Below are 23,971 nucleotides of genomic sequence, written 5' to 3'. Positions count from 1 at the left end.
AATGAAACCTGACATTTTTTTAAGCTGAAAAAAAAACCCCAAAAAACCCCAACCAAACCAACAACGAAGTTCTCTGGGCATGGACCCACACTGGCCTCTGGGAATTGTGACAACTGCTGGCCATGCACTTTTCCGTCTGTGCCAGCAAAGGGCAGGCCCTGCTGGTGGGAGGGCCTTTCCCTGCACAACCTCCCCCAAGGCACCAGCATGCCTGCCTTCTCCCCTACCTTTGGGCTCCAGGCCATTGGAATTAAAGTGCATCCTCTTCTGACACTCTGTGCAGCTCATCAGGAATCGAGTCACGGCTTCTCGCGGAAGGAAGGCATAGGTCTCTGCAATCTGGGGGAAAGAGGAGGTTTGCTCATCATATGGACCCAGGGGGAGGTCACTTGATCACCAGGTCACCGAGGTCAGTGCTCAGGTGGCAGGTGGTTGGCCCGTGCCAGGAAGGGAAGGGATTCGAGGAGCAGGTGGCAGGTGCCCTCAATTCTTAGCCATGGAAATGAGTGAGGACTCTTACGGAAAACCATTTGTTCTAAAATTTTGAATAAAGGAGCTTAAAAACTGAGAAAGCAAAACATGTAAACATTATCTAACCTATGTTTTAATAAGTAATACTCCTCTCAGAGCATTTTATTGTTGCTACTGAAAAATTAGCTTATAAGCATTGCTCTAGGGGAGGAGGAAAAATTTCCGTTCTTAGAGATGGGTAAACGGAGACCCACTTACAAAGCTACTGGCTCCGGGCCTATGAACAGAGCCCAAGGTTCTATAAGCTCTTCCTGCAATAACTCACAGATCAAGAACATTTTTAGAGAGAGCTGTGAAAGTCTGATGCCAAGGGATCAGGTTTTTCAGACTGGGCTGCCAATGACCCCTATGTTCCAGGTGAGGTCACAAGGCCCAGAGAGGTAAACCAACTTGCCCAAGGTCACATAGCTCTTTAGAGGCAGTGCTGGACCAAAAGCCTGTCCTCCATAGTTGCCCCCAGAGGGCCTCCCCTAGCCAGGGAGGAGAAAGCAGGTGTGGGAAGGAAGTTGGAATAGATGGGAGGGAATACAAGAAACAAGCTGGGCAGGGTAGTGGAGAAGTGGGTGCGGTCCCAGAAGCCCAGGCCATCTCCTCTCGCTCTGGGTTTTGGGAAATGGACTGGCCCTGGTTTGGCCGCCTCTTAGGCCCAGGGTCCCTCGGCTGAGGCCGGTAGCTGCCCAGCCGCTGGTGTTCGCACGTTTCCCAGAGCCGGAGCCCTTCCGCTCCTCTCCACTAAGGGGCAGCATCACCCCAGCATTCCTCCCTCCTCGCCGCAGCCCAGCCGGGAAAGTTGGCGGAGGGCTCTGGTCAGCCCTCAGGGGGTGGGGACTGCTCTCCAGGACCGCACCAGGTCTGCTGCTTGGAGGTGCACGAGCACCCTGTCCCATCTCTGTGGTGATCAGGAGGCGGAGTAGGGTAGGGCAGAGGGGATGGGGCTGGGGAGGGGCAGGGTCCCAGCACAGGGCCAGGCCGTGCCCCCTGCTCAGCTGGCCTGTGGACCTCCGGGGCTACTCCTGCTCGGTGGCCGGCTGCAAACGCAGAGTTAATTTTGGTGACACAATTGTTATTTCTCAGCTGATTTGATGCTCTGCAGAGCAGGCAGTCTCCTTGATGAGTTATCTCCCTTCCAAATTCCCTGTCTGATTGCCTTCCTCTGGAGGTCAGGGACAAGGGCAAACCCCAGCTCTCTGATTGGAGCCAGTGGATGGGAGGGCATGCAGCCCATCCTCCTCCGGTCTCAGGGCTGTGGGATGGGGGCCTTCCTGCCACACACGTGGACATCTTCATTCTCAGCCCCACCTGCCTGGAAGTCTTATGGATGGCGGGTGGTGTGCACCTCTCAAGCCTTCAGGGTTGGGAGGGGTGGGCCCCACTGAAGGGCTGCCGGCTGCAGGAGTAAACGGGCAAGAGGGAAGGGCACCTGCTGGACAAAGAGGGGGGTGTGGCTGAGTCGGGCAAACAGGTGACCTCCGAGGTGCCACAACAGAAGGGGTGATATCCCAGGTCAGACCTAGGAGAGGTGAGCTGAGGGCTTGGGGGAGGAGGGTCATAGTCTGCTGGGAAAGGAGGAAAGTTCCAGAGGGAGAGCACGATTCACTATACAGAATCTCTGCTGCTGGGCAGAGAAATCATTTTCCCAGCGCTCAAGGAGAGCCCTCCCGGCCTGGCTGCACCTGACCCACCGAGGGCTCAGGGATAGTTCCCAAGGAGGGCCCAGCCCAGGGGCCAGGATGGTGGCCACAGCTCCCTTGGCCTCGGCAGGGACCCCAGCCATACGCAAAGCTGGCCAGGGGGCACGGGGCGCACACCTTCTGGACCTGGGTCCCACACAAGGTGGCTGGGGTGGACCCAAGTATAGGTGAGGAGTCCTTGGAGCCGTCTGAGGGCCAGGAGGGAGCCCTGCTCTGGGTGGCTGGAATGTCTGCAGCCTCACTAAGTGTTCCATGGGGAGTCAGTGAGGTGCAGCGTCTAGCCCAGCTCCACGCTGCTGTAGGGGCTGGCATGGAGGAGGGGGCAATGTGTGGCCTTCGGCCTCCTCCGGGCATCTTTTGGTTCACTCTCCTGGCTTGTCCACGTGAGAAATGGGACATCCATTTCTGTTCTACAGCATGGATCCCCAAGGCCACAGGACTCCGGACGAGCTGAAGAGAGGAAGACAATCCTAGCTCATGCTCTGGTCAATAGGGTAGTGGTTTTCAGATAGTTTTAGAGCTCTGGACACAGTTCTGGAAGTAGTCTCTTATGCTGAAGGCCAACGTGTGAAACAGAGGTGGAGCTGCTGTGTTTAAGGAGGGGAGCCCAGGACCACTGTCCCCACCCAGCTTCCCTCGGCTGCCTGCTGCTGCCTTGCTTTCAGGGCTTCCTCCCTGGACACTGAGACCCGTAAGTGCATTTGCCTTTTACGTTTTTCCCTCATGGTAAAAAGGAGATTTCACTGGCAGGGAGAGCAGAAGCTATTTGCAGAGTCGTTGACTTGTAAGGCCCCATTTTGCTTCCCAGCTCAGGGGCCGACAAGGACAGATGAGGCCAATTGGGGGGATTTGCACCACTTTACAAGATCGTGCCACTGCCCTGCGGTGGATTAGCACGCGGTGGGCCTGGAGCAGCTGCTGACCACATCTGGCCCCACCTCCAGAGTGGTCAGGGCAGCCAGATCCGGACTCCGTAGCTTGATCTAGCTTACCAGCACCCTGGGAGAGAGGAAGGAAGCAAAGAGTTTGCTCCAACCCAGATGGGTGCGGACACCAGAAAAGCCCCCTTGAAAGAGGCCCAGTCCTCTATGTGGGCTCAGAGAACTCTGTAGAACCACTTGGAACCCTCCCCAGACCCTGGCATAGGCAAGTCCCCCTGTGAAGCCTCTGGATCCTCTGGTCACACTGCATCAGAGGCAGCATAAGGCAGGAGCTTCTCTTCCAAAATGGGAATCCCCTGCATTATCCACTTAAATGGCCATCTATCCCTGGCTCAAATACCTTCAGTTTCAGAAAGCTCATTACCTGCCCTCTCTGATCTATTGCTGGATAGTGGTAGGTGCTAGAAGCTTCCTTTTCCCACAGAATAATGTGCCTCCTTCAATACCCTTGAACAAGTCTGCCCATCTCCCTTCCAGCCCCCTGCTTCCTGCAGGCATCCCAGGCCTATAAGAATCCGGAAGGTCTCCGGTGCCCTAGAGATGGCAAGTAAGTCCCAGGATTCAGATTTGGCAAAACACACAGAGACAGGTCCAAAAAACCCTCAGCCGGGGGCCTGATGTAAACCCCACTGTGCCAGGCTGTGCCTCTCTGCAGTCGTCAGCACAGAGTTTCCTTGGGGGCTCTTTCCCTGGCATGGATGGGACTGAAGAGCTACGCTTGGGTTGAGGAAAATGGGAGCAGATGAAAAGCAGGGGGACAAAAGCATCCAGGCACCACCCCCACCCCCCAAAAAGGAAAGGGTGGCAAGAGAAGGGTGACAGATGGGGAAGAGGAGGGGGAAGGGAGAGGAGGCACACGGTGGGGAGGGAGGTGCAGCAGCCCCCTTGGCCTTCACACCCGCTGCAGGAGGGCCCTGGCCTGCTCCACTCAGCCTTGGCCCTGCTGCTGAAATTCCAGCTCTGTGCACAGCCCAGCTGGCCCACTGCCAGTCATGTGCCAGCTCCAGGCTGGGCAGCGGGAAGTGGGGCACGCGGCGGGCATATGGACGGGAAGCCAGGAAGTGCAGAGCAAAGGGCTGGACACAGGGCCCAGGGACACAGAGGCTGGCGGAACCAGCCCAGCCCAGCCCTCTCTACAGCAGGGAGGCCGCAGACCCAGCCTTCGTAAATACCCAGGGAGTGCCTGTGGGTGAGGCTTGGTGCTAGACACGAAGGGGACCAGGGAAGTCACGTGGTCTGGCTGGCCCAAGCCCATTTACCTTGACCACAACAAGTCTGGGGCTTATTAGCTGAACACGGGGTGTTTGTGGAGAGGCAGGATGTGTACCGGTCAGGGCACAGGCTCTGGGTCCAGCTGCCTGCCTCCAAGCATCAGAGGGGTGACCTCAAGGCAGGTTATGTGTCCCTCTAAGCCTCATTTTCCTCATCTGTAAAATGGAGGTAACATTAACATATACATATGTCTGTGTGTGTGTGTGTGTATACACACACACACACACACACACACACACACATATATATACATGATCTCCATCACATATGTATGTATACATACACACTCTTTGTACGAGTGAAGGCTCAGAGAGCTGGTGCACAGGAAACTGCTGAGTGCAGAGCCTGGCACACGCAAACTGCCCAGCACTGACAAATTTAATGCTTAGAAAATGTGTTGGGTCTCAGTAATACCAAGGGGCCCACAAAGGCCCTGGCTTGGCTGTCCCTCCCTTCGTCTATGACCCTCTGGGGGGAACACCCTCAGAACTCAGGCCGTATAGGAAAATTATAGACTTATACAGGCTACCTCCACAGCAGTCCAAGGCTATTTATATGAAGAATTTGGGGTAGGGGTGGAGTTCACAGCTGCCTTGGGTGGGGAAGTCCAGTCACAGAGGGGCAGGTAAGAAGCCAGAGAGAAAGTTGACACACAGCGGTATGAGGACACCAGCTGTCTGTCACATAAGTGCTGTGTGACCTTAGATCAACTCTTTGGGTCTTGGTTTCCTTAACTGCAAAATGGGACCATAGTGCCTCCATCACAAAATTGCTCTGAGGCTTGAATGAACGTATAGTGTTTGGCTTTACTGGTTTAGTGGTGGGTCTTGGGTTCAGAGCTGTGCATGATCCGTGGCAATGGCAGTCAACAGGGGGATGGGACCAGAACGCAGGCAGGCTCCTCCTTCTCTAGCCACTGTCTCCCACACCTCCCCATGTGTGACGTTTCCTAGCCCTAGGTCAACATCTCTGCTCCCTTCTGCCTACCCAAGCTTAGAATGCCAGCTTATGCACCATCTTCTCCATGAAGCCCTCCCTGGCTTAGCAATAAAATGAACGTAAGGGTTCTGGAGGTGCCTTTGCTGAATGCCCTCAGGGTTCTTGTTCCCTCAAAGGTAGGGACCAGGTCCTCAGACTTCCCCTGGGGAACTTGTTGTACTGACTTCACAGGGTGGTGGAGGACCGGACGAACTCACACAGGAAGCATTTAGGGCAGGCCTAGCACACAGTAAATGCCATGGAAGCATTTGCTCTTTCGATTATTATTATCTGGCCACCTCTACCCCCACAGTCCCAGAACAGGCTGCAAGGGGCTGGGGTGGGAGGTGGGGAGGGGAATGAGTGAAGCAGAAACCAGGAAGAGGGCTTTGCTCCTGCCCTCGTCCCTCTCCTTCCCTCCCTCACTCCCTTCAACCTGCCTCTCCTTTGTGCTCAGACCACAGAACCCGCCCCCTCGCCCCCCTTGAGCCATCTCTGGCTGCCATGCCCTTGCCCTGTGCCCCCCTGGGTCCCCAAAGGCCGTTTCATCACGCCTCAGCTCCCTGCCCCGCCCCCGCCCAACATGTGCGGAGCCCATGGCCTCCTGCCAAGGCCTGGGGCTGCCCACAGAGGCCCAGAGACAGAAATCTCACCGCTCGGTAGGTTTTCTTCTGCCCAGCGTGCTTGGGGGCTTTGCCTGGCTCCGCTGAGCTCTCCACATGCATCGAGTAGATGATGTCAAAGAAATCTTCCACCACAGCGACCCGCTTCAGAGAGATGCCCTCCGGCTCCGACAGGCCATCTGCCCCCTGCGACAGGGTGGACAAGCTGTGTTAGTGTCAGGGATGATGGCAGGGTGAGAGCTGGGCCCTGAGGCCTGGCAATGGGTCGGGGGCAGGGACGGCGCTGCTCCCTGACCCGCAAGGCCTCCAGAGGTAGGTCTGGAGGGTTGGGGGTGGAAGGAGCCTGCCGAAAGGGCCCCAGAGACAGGGGCACCAGAGTCAGGGCGGCTGCTGCTACCAAATCTACCAGAAACAATGGGAAGAGAACGACAACAACGAAAATACAAATTAAAAAACCAAGAGGCTCCATGTTCACAATTTCAGACAGATTGTGCCAGACTCAGGCGGGGAGCTCTCGAATCACATGCTGTGCCAAGACCATCCTGGAAGTCTCTGGGGAGGGGGGGGGGTGCTAAATAGATGCAGCCCCATCAGGAGCTCGCCAATTAGCAGTAACCTTTCACTGTGGTCCCGGGCTGGGGTCCCAGGGGAATGGCTCGGATCACCTGGGTGACTCCTGCCTCCACCCTGGCCTTTCTGAAAAGCTTTTCACCGCTGCCGGCCCTCCCCACTCCAGCAGCTGAGCGCCGGCAGCAGACCCAGGCTCTTTGTGTGTGGAGATACAGAGAATAACAGACACAAGGCCACGTGGAGGTGGCGGGGCCTCATGAGCAAGGTGGCCGTGGGCCCCTGAGCCTCTTACAAGGCTGGCAGGGGTGCTGTCAGCTGGTCCTGAAAAGGTGTGCCAGGATTGAGAAGGGGGTCCTGCTGCTGGGCAGACACCTGCTGTCTCCCACCAGCAGGGATGGGAGGGAACCAGGAAACTGCAGGGCATGAGGCTGGGGGGTGGTGGTGTGTGGCCGGGTCCATAAGGGAGCAGACTACAGAGTGAGGTCTTTATTCATAGGGCACAGGATACACACATGCTCGGGGACACCCGGCTCCTAGCCATCATCTCCCTATGGGGAGACCTGGAGAGCTCTGGGGAGCTTCACAGATTAAGAGCAACCAGGTGTGTGTGTATGTGTGTGTGTGTGTGTGTGTGTGTGTGTGTGTGTGTGTAGGGGGAAGATGGGGGAAAAGGAGATAGGATATTCTCTAAAAGTGTCCAAAACACAAATCTCCCAGAGAATTCTTTCCTAAAGGATCTTGCTCATGGCTCAAGAACATCAGCTCTATGAGGATGTGCACTTCATCTCTTGGCTCTTGCCTGTCTCCCTAGCACCTAGAACAATGCCGGACACATACTAGGCTCAGTAAATAACCGAACGCCTGACTGACTATAAGCAGCAGCCAGGCAGGGTAGTTGAGACATTCGCTTCCTCAGTTTGAATGCAGCCCATCATCGAAGTGGCTGTGTGACCCTCAGCAGTTATTTTGCTTCTCTAATCCTCAGCTCCTTTATCTAGAAAATGGGAATAACAGAAGCACCTTTCCTATGAGCTACAGAGAGGAAGAACTGAGATGCGTTTGGAACACTTAGCAGCAAGCGCAGCCCATAGGAACTGCTGCACACATACTATAATTAAGAAGGGCTTTGTCGTTTGCAAAGTTTCCCCTAGCTATGATAGGGCTGAACATTGTGACAAGCCTGGGAGGTTGTTGGGGTCAGGACCTGCCTGTGGTATGGTGCCTGGTAAGTGGCAGAGCTGGTTTAAGACCTCGGTCTTTGCAGTCCAAGGAAAACAGAGGCGGTGCTAAATGGGACACTTGCTCACAGAACATTCTGGCCACAGACGGGGCTTGGTTTTGTCCAGCAACTTTCCCAATATGCCATGATGGGCAAATAGGGCTGTCTCTTTGCCAGTGGCCCACTTGAGAGCAGATGGGCATCTGGAGTGGAGGGTGCCAAATCCTACAGCCAGTGGGCAGCATCCGTGGGTGGTGACCCTGGGTGGTGACCCTATTGGCCCTGTACAGTTCCTCTTGCCAATGGCTTCCTTCCTAGTCAGGATCCATTTCAATGGGGACTTCTCAGATAGCATGCATCTGGTGTGTGGTGTGTGTGTGTGTGTGTGTGTGTGTGTGTGTGTGTGTGTGTGGGAGGAGCTGCCTGCTGGTCCTGCTTCCTTGCTGTGAGATTGTGGGCAAACTCTTCAGCCTCCCTGAGCTTCACTTATGAGCTGAGCTGTAAAATTCCATGACTCTTCTTTTCTTAAACTCTCTCAGGAGTTACCGTTACCTCTTTCCTGGGGGTATCTGAAGTCCCCTCTGACGTCCTGGGCCATCTGTAAATGGGGCTCATCAGTGACAAACTTGATCATTAGCTGACTTGTAACTACCCAGCATTTTGGGGATCTTCAAATACTGTTGTGACAGAGTTGGATGAGACAAATATTATGACAGTCCAGTAATAATATCCTTCTAACCAGAGGTTCATGTTGGCAAAAACTAACAAAAGGATCATAAGAATAAAAATATAACTGGGTTTCTATTTCTTGAGCTGGGTGGTAGTTTTACAGGTGTGTTCGGTTTGTAAAGAGCCATTAATCTAAACTTTACAATCTGTGTACTTTTGTATATGTCTGCTAAGCTTTAATAAAAAAAAGTATATTAAAAAAATATAATGACGTGGGTAGTTCCGCAACATTTTGATAATCTGAATCTAGAGGCATAATGAGGGGCTTAGCTGCTTAAAAGTGAATAGACCTCTCTGCTTGTAAAACCATTTCGAGCAAGAATGTAGACACCTCTGGAAAATGGAGATAAAATTTGGTGGGAAGGAATGTAGAAAGAAAATAATCTGATGAAAGACAGTATTTCAGGTAAGTGAAATGGAAAGTGTCCCCTAACCAGCTTGGTGACCTTGGGCAGGTTTCTTCTTGACCTTTTTTTTTTCTTTTTTTTTTTTAATTTTAAGTAATCTCTACACCCAATGTGGGGCTTGAACTCACAACCCTGAGATCAAGAGTTGCGTGCTCTACCAACTGAGCCAGTCAGACACCCCACTTCTTGACCTCCTGAAACTCGGTTTCCTCACCTGTAAAATGGGCCTAGAAAGTCCTTGTTGGCTGTTCCAAAGATTAGGCTAAGAGTGTATGTCAGACATCTGGCACATATAGGCTTGTAAATGTTCATCTCTTCCCTCTGGACCCACTGAATTTGGACATTTTGTGTTTAGGAATTTGCTCTTATGTCCTGTCCCTCTGATCCATTCAGGTTACAGCACGGGTCCCCCAAGGCAATACCCACCATCAGAGGAGATGCATAGTCCTATGCAATTCCTAAGTAACATGCTAAGGCTGTCACACAAACTTAAAATAAATTTTCTGAAAGTCAAAGTGTAACTAACCAACCCAGATTAAACAGCAAACCTCACTGCCCAGTGCCTGGCCCATCTCTGTCCCAGCCTTTCACCCCCATTCTAAGGCAGACACGAGTACCCAACAGCTTGGTACCTGGTTCAATGTGACTACAAAATTGTCCCAAAGAAACTCTTCAGGGATCATTTTTAGTAGCTCCCGCTTTAAAGATCTATTGTGATCTCCCCCGATGTTCAAACCTGGGTCCTATAACTGGTCTCTCTCAACTGCAGAGATGTACACAGGAAAGGAAAGGGCTTGTAAGCAACCCAAATTCAAACCACACAAGGTCTGCAGAGCCCCACCTTGAACTGTCCTCTGGTGAGCTGTGGCCACCTGGACACCATGTGTGCTACACCCTAAGGGAAGAACACCAGGATATCTGTCTGTCCTTCAAGGAGAACCCTGGGAAGAGAACAAAGGGATCCCACGGCAGTCACGTGCGAGACATCTCTGCCATGCCCTGCATCCATAGAGGTAATAACCTTCATGCTAAGTGCTGCAGGAGAGGCATGCCTTCCTTAGCTGAGAATCCAGACACAGTGCTATAAGGCAAGAGCTGGTAATTAAAGGAGCAGAAAGCACCTTCCCCATAGCCTTGGGATGCCCCTGCCAACCACTTCTGCTTTGTACCCAAATTAGCTTAATCTGATCCATGGCCCTAAGCAAGCTGGGCCCTGGCTTGACAAAGCTCACTTCATTTACAGGCTGAATGAAGAGGGGGCCCAGAGCCTCCTGACTCACCCCGGCTTCCTGGGACCGCCAGCCAGGAGTGATGGAACGGAACCCTGAAGCACCTCAAGGGAAAAGCCATGAGAAATACACGGTCAGTTGCGCAGGACCAACCTCTGGGGCCTTCCTGCTTGGGGAAGAGTATTGCCATGGCAACATACTACATCCTTTCGAACCAGCCAACTCCAAAACAGCCAGTCAGACCCAGGCCAACAAAAACAGGCATGGCAATAGTTTTAAAGATTTCACAGAGCTACGACCTTTCTTGGACATCACCATCTTCCTTTAAAGCAGTCCATGTGGATTCTAAACTAAAGGCCAGGTTGCGAATTATGGAGGAAATCACCAAACGTCTGTTTATATACTGCTCGTGTTTCAAGAATATTTACAGCAGTGGCCCCAAAGGGTGGTCCCCAAACTGTTTGAGTTCGCATCACCTGGCGACTTGATAGAAATGCAAATTCTCAGGCCCCACCTCAGACTCACCAAATCCCACTTTCTGGGGGTTTTAACAGGGCTTCCCTGATGATTCTGACGCACAACAGATTTTGAGGATTGCTGATTAGAATGTCTCCATGATTCGGACAGGGAAACTGGTATTGGCTCATTCAATATATGCTTGTTCTGTGCTTCTAGGCCTAATATTCTTTTCTTCTCCTTCACTGAAGGCCAGTTTTCCTGATGGTGAGAACAAAAGAATCTTCCTGGGCAACGTTGGTATAAATTCAAAACACCTGTCCAGAGACTTCATGCAAATTATGAGTAGAAAGGGCAGGAGTGCCCAGTGTCCTGACATCAGATTTTTAAGTCCTCCCTGGCAAAAGTAATTAACACTTCAGTGGGTCACCCCTTGACAGGTCTTTTCTGGCTTCCTCAGTTTCCTCAACTGATCTGAATGCTCAGGACCAGGAGGATTGTGACACCAGGACTGCACACCTACCCAGAAGAGACAAGCATATCTTGCCAGGCCATTAGGTCCCTGGCCAGGGTGGCCTCCCTCAGGTGAGCTGCCAAATCTGCCTGAGCCTTGCCTGTCTTCCCAGCAAGCCAATTAAATAGACCCCTGTCCAACGGCTGATGGATTTCAGGTCTGTCATCTCCACTGGAACTTCGAAGTCACTCGCTGGTAATAAGTCGCACACCTATCGAGATGGGCTCACTGTTTCCGGTCATGAGGGTGCTGGCTAGTGCATCACCACAATAAGAGCAGCGTGTGCCTCCCAGCAATGAGGAGGCCATGGCTGAGGGGATGTGGCTAAATAGCACCGACATGTCTCAACTGGGTTCCTACAGCAGAGGAAGAAACCACATAGAAAGTCCTTAGGATGTGGCCTTTTGGTGCATTTCAGGGCCGGCTCTTGACAAAGCGTACAAATCAACAAGATCGCCATCAGAGGAGAAAGTCAGTCAGCAGAAGAACCCACCCCGGGGGAGACACCTCTGGCTACCACTTATGTGGGACTCCAGGACTTCAGGGGGTTGATTGCACAGGCAAGTGTGAGGATGCTGTGCTGTCCTATCTCGGCCAGCCGGCTAAGTGGCTGCCATTACAGCCAAAGTTCCTGCAAATATCAGCTGCATGCTACTTTCAACTTCTGGAACTGGGGCTGTTCCTCCTGTCCCCCAAACCATACTTTAGTAAATTCAGGAAGGGCTGAGGTTTTGCAAGTGGGGGTAGCAGTTTGGGGACGGGGTGGGGAGGGGGGTTCCTACAAAGTCTCCTTCCGGCTCCTGGCAAGGCCGAAAGAAGACCCGGGGGGGGGGGGGGGGGGGGGGGAGTCAGCCTCCTGCAAAGGGTTCTCAGAGGCAAAGGAAAGAGGTGGACGGGAAATTTATAAGCCACCCTAAACTGAGAGACTGAAAAGAAGAAAACTGGAATGAAGACCCGCACCCAGAGAGCCAGAAATTTTCTCAACAGAACCCCCAACGAGAAGCCAGTCATCGTTAGTAAAGCTAGGCATTCAGGTGATCAAGGGGAGGGCATTGCCTAAATGGAACAAGGATGGCATTTGAATATCTCTCAGTTATAAATACTACCTACTGTGGGCTGGAAACCAAAACCAAAACCAAACAAAACAGCAACCCTCTAACACAAAGATGCACCAGAATTTTAGGACCCACAGTTGCAATGAGCTCTGGAGGCCTGGATGGTGAGGGAGGAGACCACACCCCTGATAAATAAATAAATACGTAAACAAGGCGCTGAGGACTCAGTGTAGCACCTGCCTCCTCTCCACCCCTTTGCACAATTTCCAACTGCTAGTGCGGGCCGCCACGGCGGCGCACCTGCCATCTGGAACAGGCCTCACATATTTCCAAGACCTCCTTTCTGCTTCGCTGAACCTCCATCTTCTTTCAAATCACGCCGGGGACCAAAATGCACACCCCAGGCCACAGAAAGGTGCCTGGGATCAGCCCCCCGAACGACAGCGCTACCTTTGAGGGATGCCATATCCTTCAAGCAGTTCTGAATATTTCTTTTTCTTTTCTTTTTCCTTTCCTTTCCTTTCTTTCTTTCTTTTTTTTTTTGGTTAGCTCTGGGATGTCTGGAAAGGATGAGGGAGAAAGGGTGGGAAGGGAAAAGAGTCAAAGGGTCCCCCTTTTGGCAGGAAGGGGCAATGACCCCAGGTTAAGGGACGGAGGGAAAGAGCAGCCAAGGGCACTGTGGGGCAGGAGGAGGGGAATGGGGGGTGGGGGTCCGGGCCTGACTCCGGGATTCTGGGCTGGGGGTGCCCTTGAGGCCCCAGTGCCCTAGGGGTGAGGTCACAGGCCTGAAGACAATCCAGCCCTGACCCTGGCCAAAGAATTGGCCTGCCTGGGCCTCAGTTTCCTCCTGTGTCGAGGTGATACAATGTGACAGGACGGCTGTTGGAACGCGAGTGGCGCACAAATAGCGCCTACCCTGGGCGAGACCCCCATAAATGACCGCCGTCGCGACCACTCCGAAAGGGTGCGTTCCAGGACTCTGGGGACCCGCCTCCCTCGGGCGCCGCGGCCAAGGACCGGGAATGGGGTCGCTGAGGGGGGGCTTCTAGGCGGAAGGGGAGGCTCTGAGCCAAGCAGGCCCTGCGGGCGGGTCCCTCCGGGGCCGCGGCGGGCGGCCTGGCGCGCTAACGAGCGGAGGCCCCAGGTGCGGGCCCCACCCTGCGCTGGGGTGGGGGGTAAGGGGGAGCTCGAGGGGGAGGGGAGGGCCCGCGCGCTAATGACTGTTGACAGCGCGCGCAGGGGCCGGCCGGGCCGCGCGCGCCGCTGACAGCTGCTCGGGCGGGGGGCGGGGCGCGGGGCGCAGGGCGGGGGTGAGGCCGCTCTCGCTTCCCCCCACGGCGCACGCGCGTGCGCCTCGGCGGGGAGGGGCGGGGAGAAGCGGGGAGGGGCGGGGAGGTGCGCGCGCGCCGGGCCCGGGTTCGGAGGGCCTGCTGGAGCGGCTCGCGCGGGCTCCTCGCGGGCAGGCAGGTAATGAGAGTAACCATGGCAACCCACCAGAGGAAGTGTATTCTGCAGGAGACGTTAATCCCCTCTCCCCGGAGCTGGGACAGCCTGACTTTCCATTCTCACACAGTAATTAGATACCAGCTGTCAGTGCAGGGGGGACGGCTCCGCGGCTGCAGCCCGGCTGGGGGGGGGGGGCGCACAAAGGGGGCGGGGGGGGACGCGGGGAGGAGGGCGTTAAAGACACAGGGACGCTTTCGGGCTGTGGGCCAGGGTGACGCGCCTCCCCCCCGTCGCCAGCCTCCAGGCGCGCGTCCGCTCACCTGGAGACCCCGCCCGCGCGGGGCCCCGCCCACTCCACACGCACCTGCTGCGCGCCCGCGCGCCCGCCAGCCCGCCCTCGCGTTCCCCCCTCTCCCAGCCCCGCCTCCCCACTCCCAGCGCACCTGCCCTGCGCCCGCTCCCTCCCCCGCGCCCCCGCCAACCATCCCCGGGACGCTGCCCACCTGTCCTTTGTGCGGGCTGGTACCATTCGATCTGGCCAGCTCTCCTTCAGGGAGCGCCCGCTATGTGCCAGGCGCTGTGCCAAGCCTGATCTGTGTAATCCTCACAGACCCTGTGCGGTAGGAGCCTGTGCTGTTCCCCGCCCAAGGCGCAGCGGGGTGTGGCCATTTGCCCGGGGTCACGCAGAATTGAACCCCCATCCCGATGCCCATTTAACCACCAAGCTACAGCGCCTCCCCATCGCCTCCACATCCGTTATAGCTTTCGGGGGCCTCAAGGAGACAAAACAGTCACACTGGTAGCTGGCATCGTGGTGCACTTAATGTGTGCCAGATATTCACTGCCTCATTTCACTTTCCCAGCAGCTCTGGGAGGTTTATTACTCTCATGTCAGAGGTGAGGAAACTGAGGCACAGAAAGCTGAGGCGGCTGGCATGCCCACGGTCAGGATGAGCAGAGTGGTGGAGCTGGGATTCAAACCCAGGCAGTCGGACGCCAGGATCCATGCTCCCAGCTACTGGGCAGTATTAACTGCACCCCCAGGTTCCTGGTGGCTGGAATGCAACCCAGGTCTTTCACTGTTCAGCCCACCCACATCCCACATGAGTGAGGAGCTGTCTCTTACAAATAGCCATACCTGAGAAATCTAAGAAGTTCCTAGGCCTAAAGCTACTGCCACATCCCTAATTTCTATCAGGCCTCCCAGGAGCCGTTGCTGTCCCTGTAGGTAGACACTGGGAAATCATTCTAGGCCAGCCTCTCCGTTTCCCAGATAGGAAAACCAAGACCACCAAGGCCGAAGTCTAGCCCGAGGAGGAGACATCCTGGTGGAGACTTTGGGGGGAGTTCAGTCCCCAAAGGCCCAGCTGTACCTCCTGTCTCCTACCCCACAATCAGGTCTGTGGTGGGCACATCAAGGAGGGGCAGGAAGTGCTGAGAAGCAGAGCAGGCTCCTGTCCCCAGTGGCAGCCGGTGTCTGGGGCTGGAGGAGGCTATCTGATCCCTTCCCCACTGCCCCGGCCATGACCTCCTCCCTCCCTCCATCTCTCCCTCCTCCCTCAAGGCCAGAGTAGCCAGCACCCTGGGCTGCAGCTGAGAACCCTGTGTTCCCCAACCTGGCCCGCATTCCTGGGGGAGGAGGGGTTGGGGGAGGCTGGGCCAAGGGCGTTAGGGACAGGGGTACCCCTGAGGCCGCCCCACCCTATGCAGGCCAAGGCAGGGCTGCCTCCAACCTCACCGTTTCCTGCCTCCGCTCTCCCCATCTCTCAGTAGCGGAGCTGCCTAAATTTGGCTCCAGGAGGGAATGGGGGAGGCGGCAGCAGGCGGGTGCTGTCAGAGGCCAGGGCGCAGCTCCCTGTCTAGCCGGCTGGCATTTTTGCTGTCTGGAGGAGGGCAAGGGGGGGGGGGGCAGCAGCTCTCTCTGGGAAAGGGAGATGTTCGTACCTCCTGACATGCACTGAGTAATGTGCAAACGACATACAAACTGAGCTTCAAATCAGCATCCTAGCCAGGGAACAGCTTGGGTGCTGCTTTTGGGATGAGAACAGAAGGACCAGTGGCCCACTCCCTAGGGGCTCCAGTTGGGGCTGAGTGGAGGGGTACAAGAGTGTCCAGGGCTGAGAGTTGGGAGATTCAGTTTCTCACCAGGTATAGCTTTGGGGCTTCAGCGACTGGACCCTCTGGGTCCCAGCCTGAGGGCAGAGCTGTGGCTTTCTCTGCCTGCTCTGGCATAGTGCTTGGCACACCCTGGCACACGGTTAAGCACATGAGTTCTGCATCCACTTTGTGCAGGTTTGAACCCTGGCTCTCCACTGGTAAACTCCTCAACAGCGTACCCAGGTGAATAGGTAGTGAGATTGCGCATCCCTTTTAGTACAGCTACTTCCCTTCCCGGGAAGTTGGGCATAGGGGCATGGCCTGAAGGAACATGGGCTTTGGAATCAGACCTAGATTTCAGGTGTGGTCAGCCAGCAAGACTCTGTGGGTCTCACTCCCCTTATCCGAGAAATGGGTTCAGGATCTCAAGGTCAGTTGGGATGTTCCTGGGGGGGCCTGGCACACAGTGGGCAGGCACCCCAGAAGTCTTCCCGCTGGCCTCAAGTCATGGCTCTCTGCATTCATCCAACTAATTTCTCTGTCCTGTCCCCATCTCCCCTCTCCTCTTTGCCCTCTATCCTGGTTTTTCTCTTGTCTCTAGATAGTTATAAATTTCTCGCAGTCTCTCTCCTCCCTTTCTCCTCACTTGTCTTAGTCACCTCAGACACGTCACTGCCTCTTAGAGTCTCAGTCTGCACATCTGCTAAATGGGGTTCATGGGAGGTGGATGATGAGCTCTGTCTGGAATCTGGGGTGCAACGGGCACTTGACAGGTGGCAACTCTTCTTTACGGGGCCTCCCCTCCCCATGTGTCATCCCAAATGACCAGGAGGGGTGGGCTGTGCCCTCAGCTCTATCGGGTACAGGGCGTTGGGGCCCAGCTTCTCAGTAACTCTGTTTAACCCCAGATAAGTGCTCTCCTGCCCCTCGGCCGGGGCTGATATGAGCTGAATCCAGCTTCCTGCCACCCAAAAGCCACTTCCTGCCAAACTTGAGCTGATACCAGAAGAACTTGTTTTCTGTGCACAGAGCAGTCCTTGGTGGGGCAGCCATCCGCCTGCCCGCCCCGGGTGTGAACATTTTTTCCATTTGCCTGTCTGCCTGGTGGGGATGGGCTGGGGAGGATGAGGACTCTGCCCTCTTCACCTCTGAACCCTAAACCTGCCCGTCCTGCCCTGCCCCACAGTAGCCGCCTATCCTGCCAGCCATCCCTGGAAGGGTGCCAAGTGTCCCTTTGGACCCAGAAAGACATGTGTAGGCACATGTGATACACAGGCTGACACAGCCACACACACACCCAGTCACTTTGACAGAGTCCCCACAGCCATGGGCATTTGGGGAAGGGCTCCAGGAGACATGTGTGTGACACCGTCAGACATAGACTCGCACCTGGTCACCGGAGAGAATTCCACACAGCTATACCCAGTCTCAGAGCCACTCACACACATGCACACAGATAGGAATCTCCCATGGGGCTCCCCACACTTGCCCAGCACCCCGCTTCCAGATGTGCTCATTGATTCAACAAATACTCTTTAAGGATCTGCTCTGTGCCAGGCCTTGGGTAACCCATAGTAAGAATTATTGAAATGGCAACAGATAATTAGGTGGCCTGTGGTGCTGCCTCAGTTGCCTTATCTGTGCAAGAAGGAAAAGAGCCCTACCCCACAGGGCTGTTGGGAGGGTTACTGAGCTAACGCATGCCACGGCCCTGGGCTATCGCCCCAAGTGACCAGGAGGAGTGGGGCTGTACCCTCAGACATGGCACCATCTACATTAGGCTATCTTAGTTAGCCCGGAGCATCCTGTACCCAGCACCATGCTGAGATCCCACATACGTTACCTCCTGAGTCCTCGCCCCAGCCCCAGCGGCTAAGGTCACTGTCCCTGTTTTCACAGATGAGGAAACTGAGGCTCAGGGGAGAGGCCCAGAGTCCTCAGGGTGCCCCCACCGCCCCTGTCCCCTGCCACACTCTCACTTTGCTGCTCCAGCCTGCCCCACTACCCACCCACATGCCCACCCCCACCCCCACACACTGTTGCCTCTGCCTGGAATGCCCTTGCCACGGGTCTTGGCATGACCAGCTCCTTCTGAACTGCCAACTTACACAGCAACTCCCAAAAGCCCACGTCAGCCCCTGTTCGCTTCCCTCAGAACACTTATCATTTGTGAAACAGTAACCCCTCCCCCCACTGGACATTAAGGGCCAAGAGCAAGGACCATTTTGTCCTGTCCTCTGGCACACGGTAGGTGCCCCCAACTTCAGAACTAAATGAATAATCCAAGTAGCCTTCTCTTCACAGCTACAGAGGGCAGAGCCTGGAATCAAACCGAGGCTACTCAAGCTAGAGCTCACTTTTCCGATACTGTACTTCTCACACCGCCAGCAGGCACTTCATAACCTGTGAATGAATGAATGAATGAATGAACGAAACCAAGATCTCAGGATCCTGGTCCAGTGCTCCCTAAGCTAAACCTCCTTCATTTCATGGCCGTGTGGACATGAGCCAAGCTCTAGCTGCCTTGGATGGTGGCAGGGCTGACGGGCCGCCTGAAGCCGGCTGTCAGGAGCTCGTCTGGCCACGGCCGCCAGCAGGGGAGACCAGCTGGCGGTGCAGGGTCCATCGGCCCAGGCCTGGAATCTGAGCCGTCCTGAGAGGCCCAGCTTCTCTCCAGGCCCCCACAAACTGGCCTTTGTTCCCCAGGCCGGCCGAGACCCAGCAGCTTGGGCTTTCTCTCTGCCCGCGGCACCCGCGCTGAGCCGGCAGGGTAAATGGGCCAGCCTCCCCTCTGTCCGTGCCCAGGACGTCGCTTCAGGACTAAATGGAGATGTAATTTTCTATACAAATCCATGACAATTTAGATGGAGTGATTGTAATTGGCTTTTCAATGGGGGTTTTGTCCAGCGCTGGTGGCTAGAACTGGGTGGCCTGTTTAAGGCAGGCTCCATTTAAATGACAATAAAGCAATAATATTGAGGACTTGTACAGTGCCCAGAGCCCCTCCTGGGCCCAAGTGGAGCCTCATGTTTATGGATCTGGTCCTTCCCCGGGGCTGTCTGGACAACTGGATGGGGGGAGCACTGAGCCTGGGAGACGGGCTGCCGCATCTTTGAGCTTTCAGATGCGGCTCTGGGACGGCTGGGGCAGGGTCCCCTGTCCACCACTTAACTACTCCCGCATTCATTACACACTCACTAACTGGTGCCGCCTGGGGGCTGGCTGCTATTCCAGGTGTTGGGGATGCCAGGATACAGAGAACCCTCTAGGCAGGTCAGGGGGAGGACGGTACAATGGCTAGCACAGCGTGACCCACAGCCAGACAGCACGGTTCACATCCTACCCCTGAGCTCCAGCGCGTCGCTTAACCTCTCTGTGCCTCCGACTCCCCAGCCGTAATGTGGAGTTGCCATAAAAGTTACCGTGAGGTCGAAGCACCTGGCTAGGCCTCAGCAGTGTGCCTGGCATAGGGAAGGTGCTGTATGGAAGTTACTGCCCTCGTTGATGAAAGGCTCCAGGTCTGGTGTCAGGCTTGCTGGGTGACTGTAGGCATGTGACTGAACCCCTTTAAGTCTCCACTGGCTTCTCTTTAAGGTGGGGCTCTTAGGAGAGCCAACCCCACAGGGTTGTGAGGATTTACGGAGAGAATGCGGGAAAGGGCTTAGCACAGAGCCAGCGCTTGCTCGATAAACATTAGCTCTCTTCACTGTGACGCTCTTCGGCCTTGAGGAACTCACCATCCAGTGATAATTATAATGTTGAATGTGGGAGACAGAGAGGGAGAGAAGAACGTTCACGGGAAGCCAGGATGGGGTAGTGCCTGCCAGCAGGGGCTGGCCCGGGAGGGGATGATCCCTAGGGGCCTCGGGAACAGGGTGGGGCATGGGGCTGTGTTAAAGAAGGAAGGCCTCACCGAGGACTTTGGGGCTGGGCCTTAAAGGATGAGTGGCGTTTTTGTCCACAGAAAGGGCAGTTACCAGTGCCAGGCTCTGTGGCCGCAGAGTCCCAGGCGGACCCTTGCGGCCTGGCCTCCTGAACAAGTGATCTGCACCTGTGGGGAAAGCTCAGGTGGGGGAGATGTGGGCAGGTGGGCAGGGAGGCCCTCCTGAAGGAGTGACGTGGAAAGCATCGAGGAAGGGAAACAGCATGTGCAAAGGCCCACAGGTGGGAAGGTGGCTGGCATTGTAGGCGGTGGCGAGTGGATAGCGCGGAGAGACGGGATGGGGGTTGTGGCTTCACTCACAGTGAAACAGGCAGCCACGGAGGGATTTTAAGTAGGCAGGCGACACCATCCAAACTACATTTTTTTCAGGATCCCTCTGGCTGCTTGTGGAAAATGGGCTGCAGAGAGGAAAGGGTAAGAGGGAACGTCGGGAGACCGTGGAGAAGCCATCGGTCACTGTGGGAGGGAAACGGCTGGATCCAGGAAGTGGCAGCACTCAGGAACTCTTGGATGGATGATGGGCGGACAGAGCTGGATGCGGGGCCGGTACATAAGCGGGGTTGGTGGAAGGAAATGAGAGAAGAGAAACGAGGGCCGCCTCCCACCTCCTCATGCCAGGCTAAGGTTCTTGGGCTTTTTCCTAAAGGCAGCAGGAAACCAACATGGTTTTTCTCCAGGCAGGGAAAGACCATGCTGAGATTTGTGCTTTTGAAAGATCACTCTGGTGGCAGGCTGGAGGGGTGGGAGGTGGTGGGTGGGTGAGGCTAGAGGGAAGAGGGCAGGGGGCGGGGAGCGTGGTGGGTGGGGACTCAGAGGCCTCAACAGGCATTTTGGCCATTGCCCAACTCCGGAAACACACACTTCTTTCTCAGAGAGATCTAAAACTTAGTCCTAGGTCACAGAGCTTGTCAAGAGAGAGATGGGCTCTCACCCCAGAGCCCAGTGCTCTTTTCCCCTTTGGCATCATCTGCCTTGATTGCCAATAAAGTCCATCATGAGTAGTGCTTCAACCTCATTGTCAGCTATAGAGCCCTTACTATGAGGCCAGGAGGTGGGTACTATTATCGTTCCCATTTTACAGATGAGAAAGCCAAGGCTCTGAGAGGCTAAGTCATTCGCCCAAGGGCACACAAGCTGGGAATGGAGAGCCAGACTCAGACCCAGGCAGTCTAACTCCAGACCCACACACCAGATGTCCTAACCAGGCCACAGGCCAAATGAGGCCCATGGACATATTTGGGGGGGGGGGCATGTAGAGATTTATTATAATTTTGAATTTATTACTAAAACATTGGAAAATTTCATGGAAGGAGAAACCCTGAACTTTGGACGGAACTTCCCGATGTTGGCAGCCTCAGGACCCAGTCCTTGAACCTCGTCCATCTCGTAGCCTCGAGGGGAGGTCACACCTCCAGCCTGCAGCTCTCCTCTGCCTCCATGTGGCTGGCTGGCCAAATCTGAAAGCGACTGAGTAGGGCCCCTCTAGATGGCCAGGGAAAGGCATCCATCCATTCATCCAACAAGTGTTTGGACCACCACCCCCTCCACTGCCCAGCCGTCCACCAGCTCTCCTCCAGCAGAAGCCTCCTCCATCCCCACTCACTCAGGCCAAACCCTGGAGCCATCCTGGGTTCCTCTTGCTTTCTCCCACGTGCCCCACGCCCATTCCATCCACCAGCAAAGCCTGTTCGCTCCACCTTTAAACTACACCCAGAATCCAACTGCATTCTACAACTCCCCGGGCTCCTGACCTCCTGGCCCAGGGCCTGTGGGGCACCTGGGAAAGGCATGCACTGGCATTCAAGGGCCCTGGGGCCTGGCTCCCATCTCCCTTCTCTGGGTCTCAGTTGCTTCATCTGTAGGAAGGGTGAGATAAAGTGTGTCATTTGACTCCTATTATCCGTTTGTCCAGATTTTGGAGCTAGACACTTCATGTTAAGATCCTAATTCCTTTCTGGCCTAGGAAGGACACCCTGACGGCAGGTCAGGAGCTCTCTGGGGTAGAAGCTGTCTTGTTTACCGCTGACTAGATCCCCAATATCTACCAGAGCCCAGTACAGACTAGTTACTCAGGAAACATTTATTGAATGAACAAAGGAATGAATGAATCCTCAAGTCACTCCAAAGGAACCCTGGGCATTCGCTCACTTGCAGAGACCTTAATTTTCCCATCTGAGAAACAGAGTAATCTAATGCCTTGCCTTTCTTCTTGTAAAAATTAACATTTATTGAGCACTTATTATGCATCAAGCGCTGGTCTAAGCATTTTGCATACATTAACTCATTTACTCTTTTTTAAAGATTTTTATTTTTTTAAATATTTATTTATTTTTGGGAGACAGAGAGACAGAGTCCAAGCAGGGGAGGGGCAGAGAGAGAGGGAAACACAGAATCTGAAGCAGGCTCCAGGCTCTGAGCTGTCAGCACAGAGCCTGATGCGGGCTCGAACCCACGAAGCGTGGGATCATGACCTGGGCCGAAGTCAGAAGTCCAACCAACTGAACCACCCAGGCGCCCCTTAATTTTTTAGAGCAATCTCTACACCCAATGCGGGGGTCGAACTTACAACCCCAAGATCAGGAGTTGCGTGCTCTACCGACTGAGCCAGCCCACTGGTTTACTCTTCACTGTAACCCTGGAAAGTATGATCAGCTCCCTTTTATGATTGAAGAAACTAAAGCCCAGAGAGGTTAAGTGACACGACCAAGGTCACACAGCTTATAAGTGGCTGGGCCAGAGACCACCCTAAGCAGCCTGACTTTAAGAACTCTCATTCTTAAACACTCTTTCAGGCTGCTTTCAAGAAGAAATGAGGTTTGGGGAATCCTGCCCCAGGGAGGCAGCCCATGTTGCGGATAGGGGTATGTTGGGCAGGGATGCCAGCAGTTTCGTGGCTCCCTATTGCTGGTCACATGAGACCCAATACCCGCATCTGGACTCAAGGTCCCTGGATGTAGCCCCAGCCACATCTCCTCCTCACCCCAGCCCCAGCATAAATCTAATGTGCCAGCGGTCCTAGCTGCCTCTCTTCCCCATCAGACCAGGGCTGTCCTGCCTCTGTGCCTGGACACACACTGTTTCCTCTGCTTGAAATGCCATCACCTGGCTCCTGAGCCATCCCTCCTCCGAGTTTCATTCAGTGCCCTTCTACCCACTCCCCCTGCCCCATGAAGACTTCCCTGATCCCTAGCCATATGTCTTGCCTTTGATTTCCTGTAGCACTTTGCCCACAAGGATAATTAGTGTACCTGGATATGCCAGTAGGTATATGAACAAGGTCATTTTACAGATGAGGAAACTGAGGCACTAAGAAGGGAAGTGGGTTGCCCAAAGTGACATGGGATGCAATCAGGACTGAACCCACATTTGCCTGACCCAAAGCTAGACCTCTGAGTCAGACCACGTCTCCCAAAGTCTGTCTTTGAGCCTTAGCTGCCTTCCTTACGAGGGGGGACACAGCCCGAGGGCAAAGGCCGCTCTGCACTTCTGGGACAGTGCCAGGCATATAGTAGGTGCTCACTCAAGACTTCCTAGTGATGGGATGGCCTTTGCCTTCTGCACAAGTAAGTGCTGTTTTAGAAAGAGATCTTCCAGGGACCACGTGCAGAGGTGGCATTCTCTCAGTAATCATCTGGTAGGGGCTCGAGGCACTCTGGAGGCACAAGAGGGATAGGACGGTGGGAAGTTGGCCGGGTCAGGAGTTGGAGAGACCATATGACCTTAGGTCACTGTAAAGTGGAGATTTAAATCTCACCATCAGCGTCATTGTGAGGAGATGCCTCTATATAGTGAACAGTCAGTATACAGTAACCATGGTTATTAATTGATGGTTCATATTCTGGACATTGCCACCAGGAGTGGGGGGCACTATTAAAGACCAAAAAACAGGGGCATCTGGGTGGCTCAGTCAATTAAGCATCCAACTCTTGGTTTCTGCTCAGGTCATGATCTCAGTTTGTGAGTTCAATCCCCACGTCGAGCTCCACCCTGACAGCACAGAGCCTGCTTGGGATTCTCTCTCTCCCTCTCTGCCCCTCTCTTGATCACTCTCTCTGTCTCTCTCTCAAAATAAATAAATAAACTTAAAAATAATTAAAGACCAAAAAACATATCATCCCCGGACCCAGCAATTCTACTCCTTGATATATACGCTCACACGTGTATGAAATGGCCATCTACATTCAAGGATGTTCATTGAAGTATTTTTTATGAGAGAAAAATATTGGAAACAGCCTAAATGTCCATTAACAGAGGACCAGGTAAATAAATA

The 23,971-nt window shown here is 54.5% G+C and overlaps 1 protein-coding gene across 1 annotated transcript in view; it reads right to left on the bottom strand.

The window, feature by feature from the left end:
• The window catches only part of NOL4L (nucleolar protein 4 like), a 127,512-nt gene that overhangs the window by 71,365 nt on the left and 32,176 nt on the right, over positions 1-23,971 (bottom strand). Inside the window, exons 2-3 of the mRNA XM_043602605.1 lie at positions 6,067-6,222; positions 228-339 (exon numbers count right to left, since the gene is read on the bottom strand). Coding sequence (XP_043458540.1) covers positions 228-339; positions 6,067-6,222 — 268 coding nt within the window. The remainder of the gene's footprint in view (positions 1-227; positions 340-6,066; positions 6,223-23,971) is intronic.

Source organism: Prionailurus bengalensis, chromosome A3 (assembly GCF_016509475.1).
Source record: "Prionailurus bengalensis isolate Pbe53 chromosome A3, Fcat_Pben_1.1_paternal_pri, whole genome shotgun sequence".
NCBI lineage: Eukaryota > Metazoa > Chordata > Mammalia > Carnivora > Felidae > Prionailurus > Prionailurus bengalensis.
The sequence above is the reverse complement of the archived record's forward strand: the minus strand, read 5'-3'. Positions and strand labels throughout refer to the sequence as shown.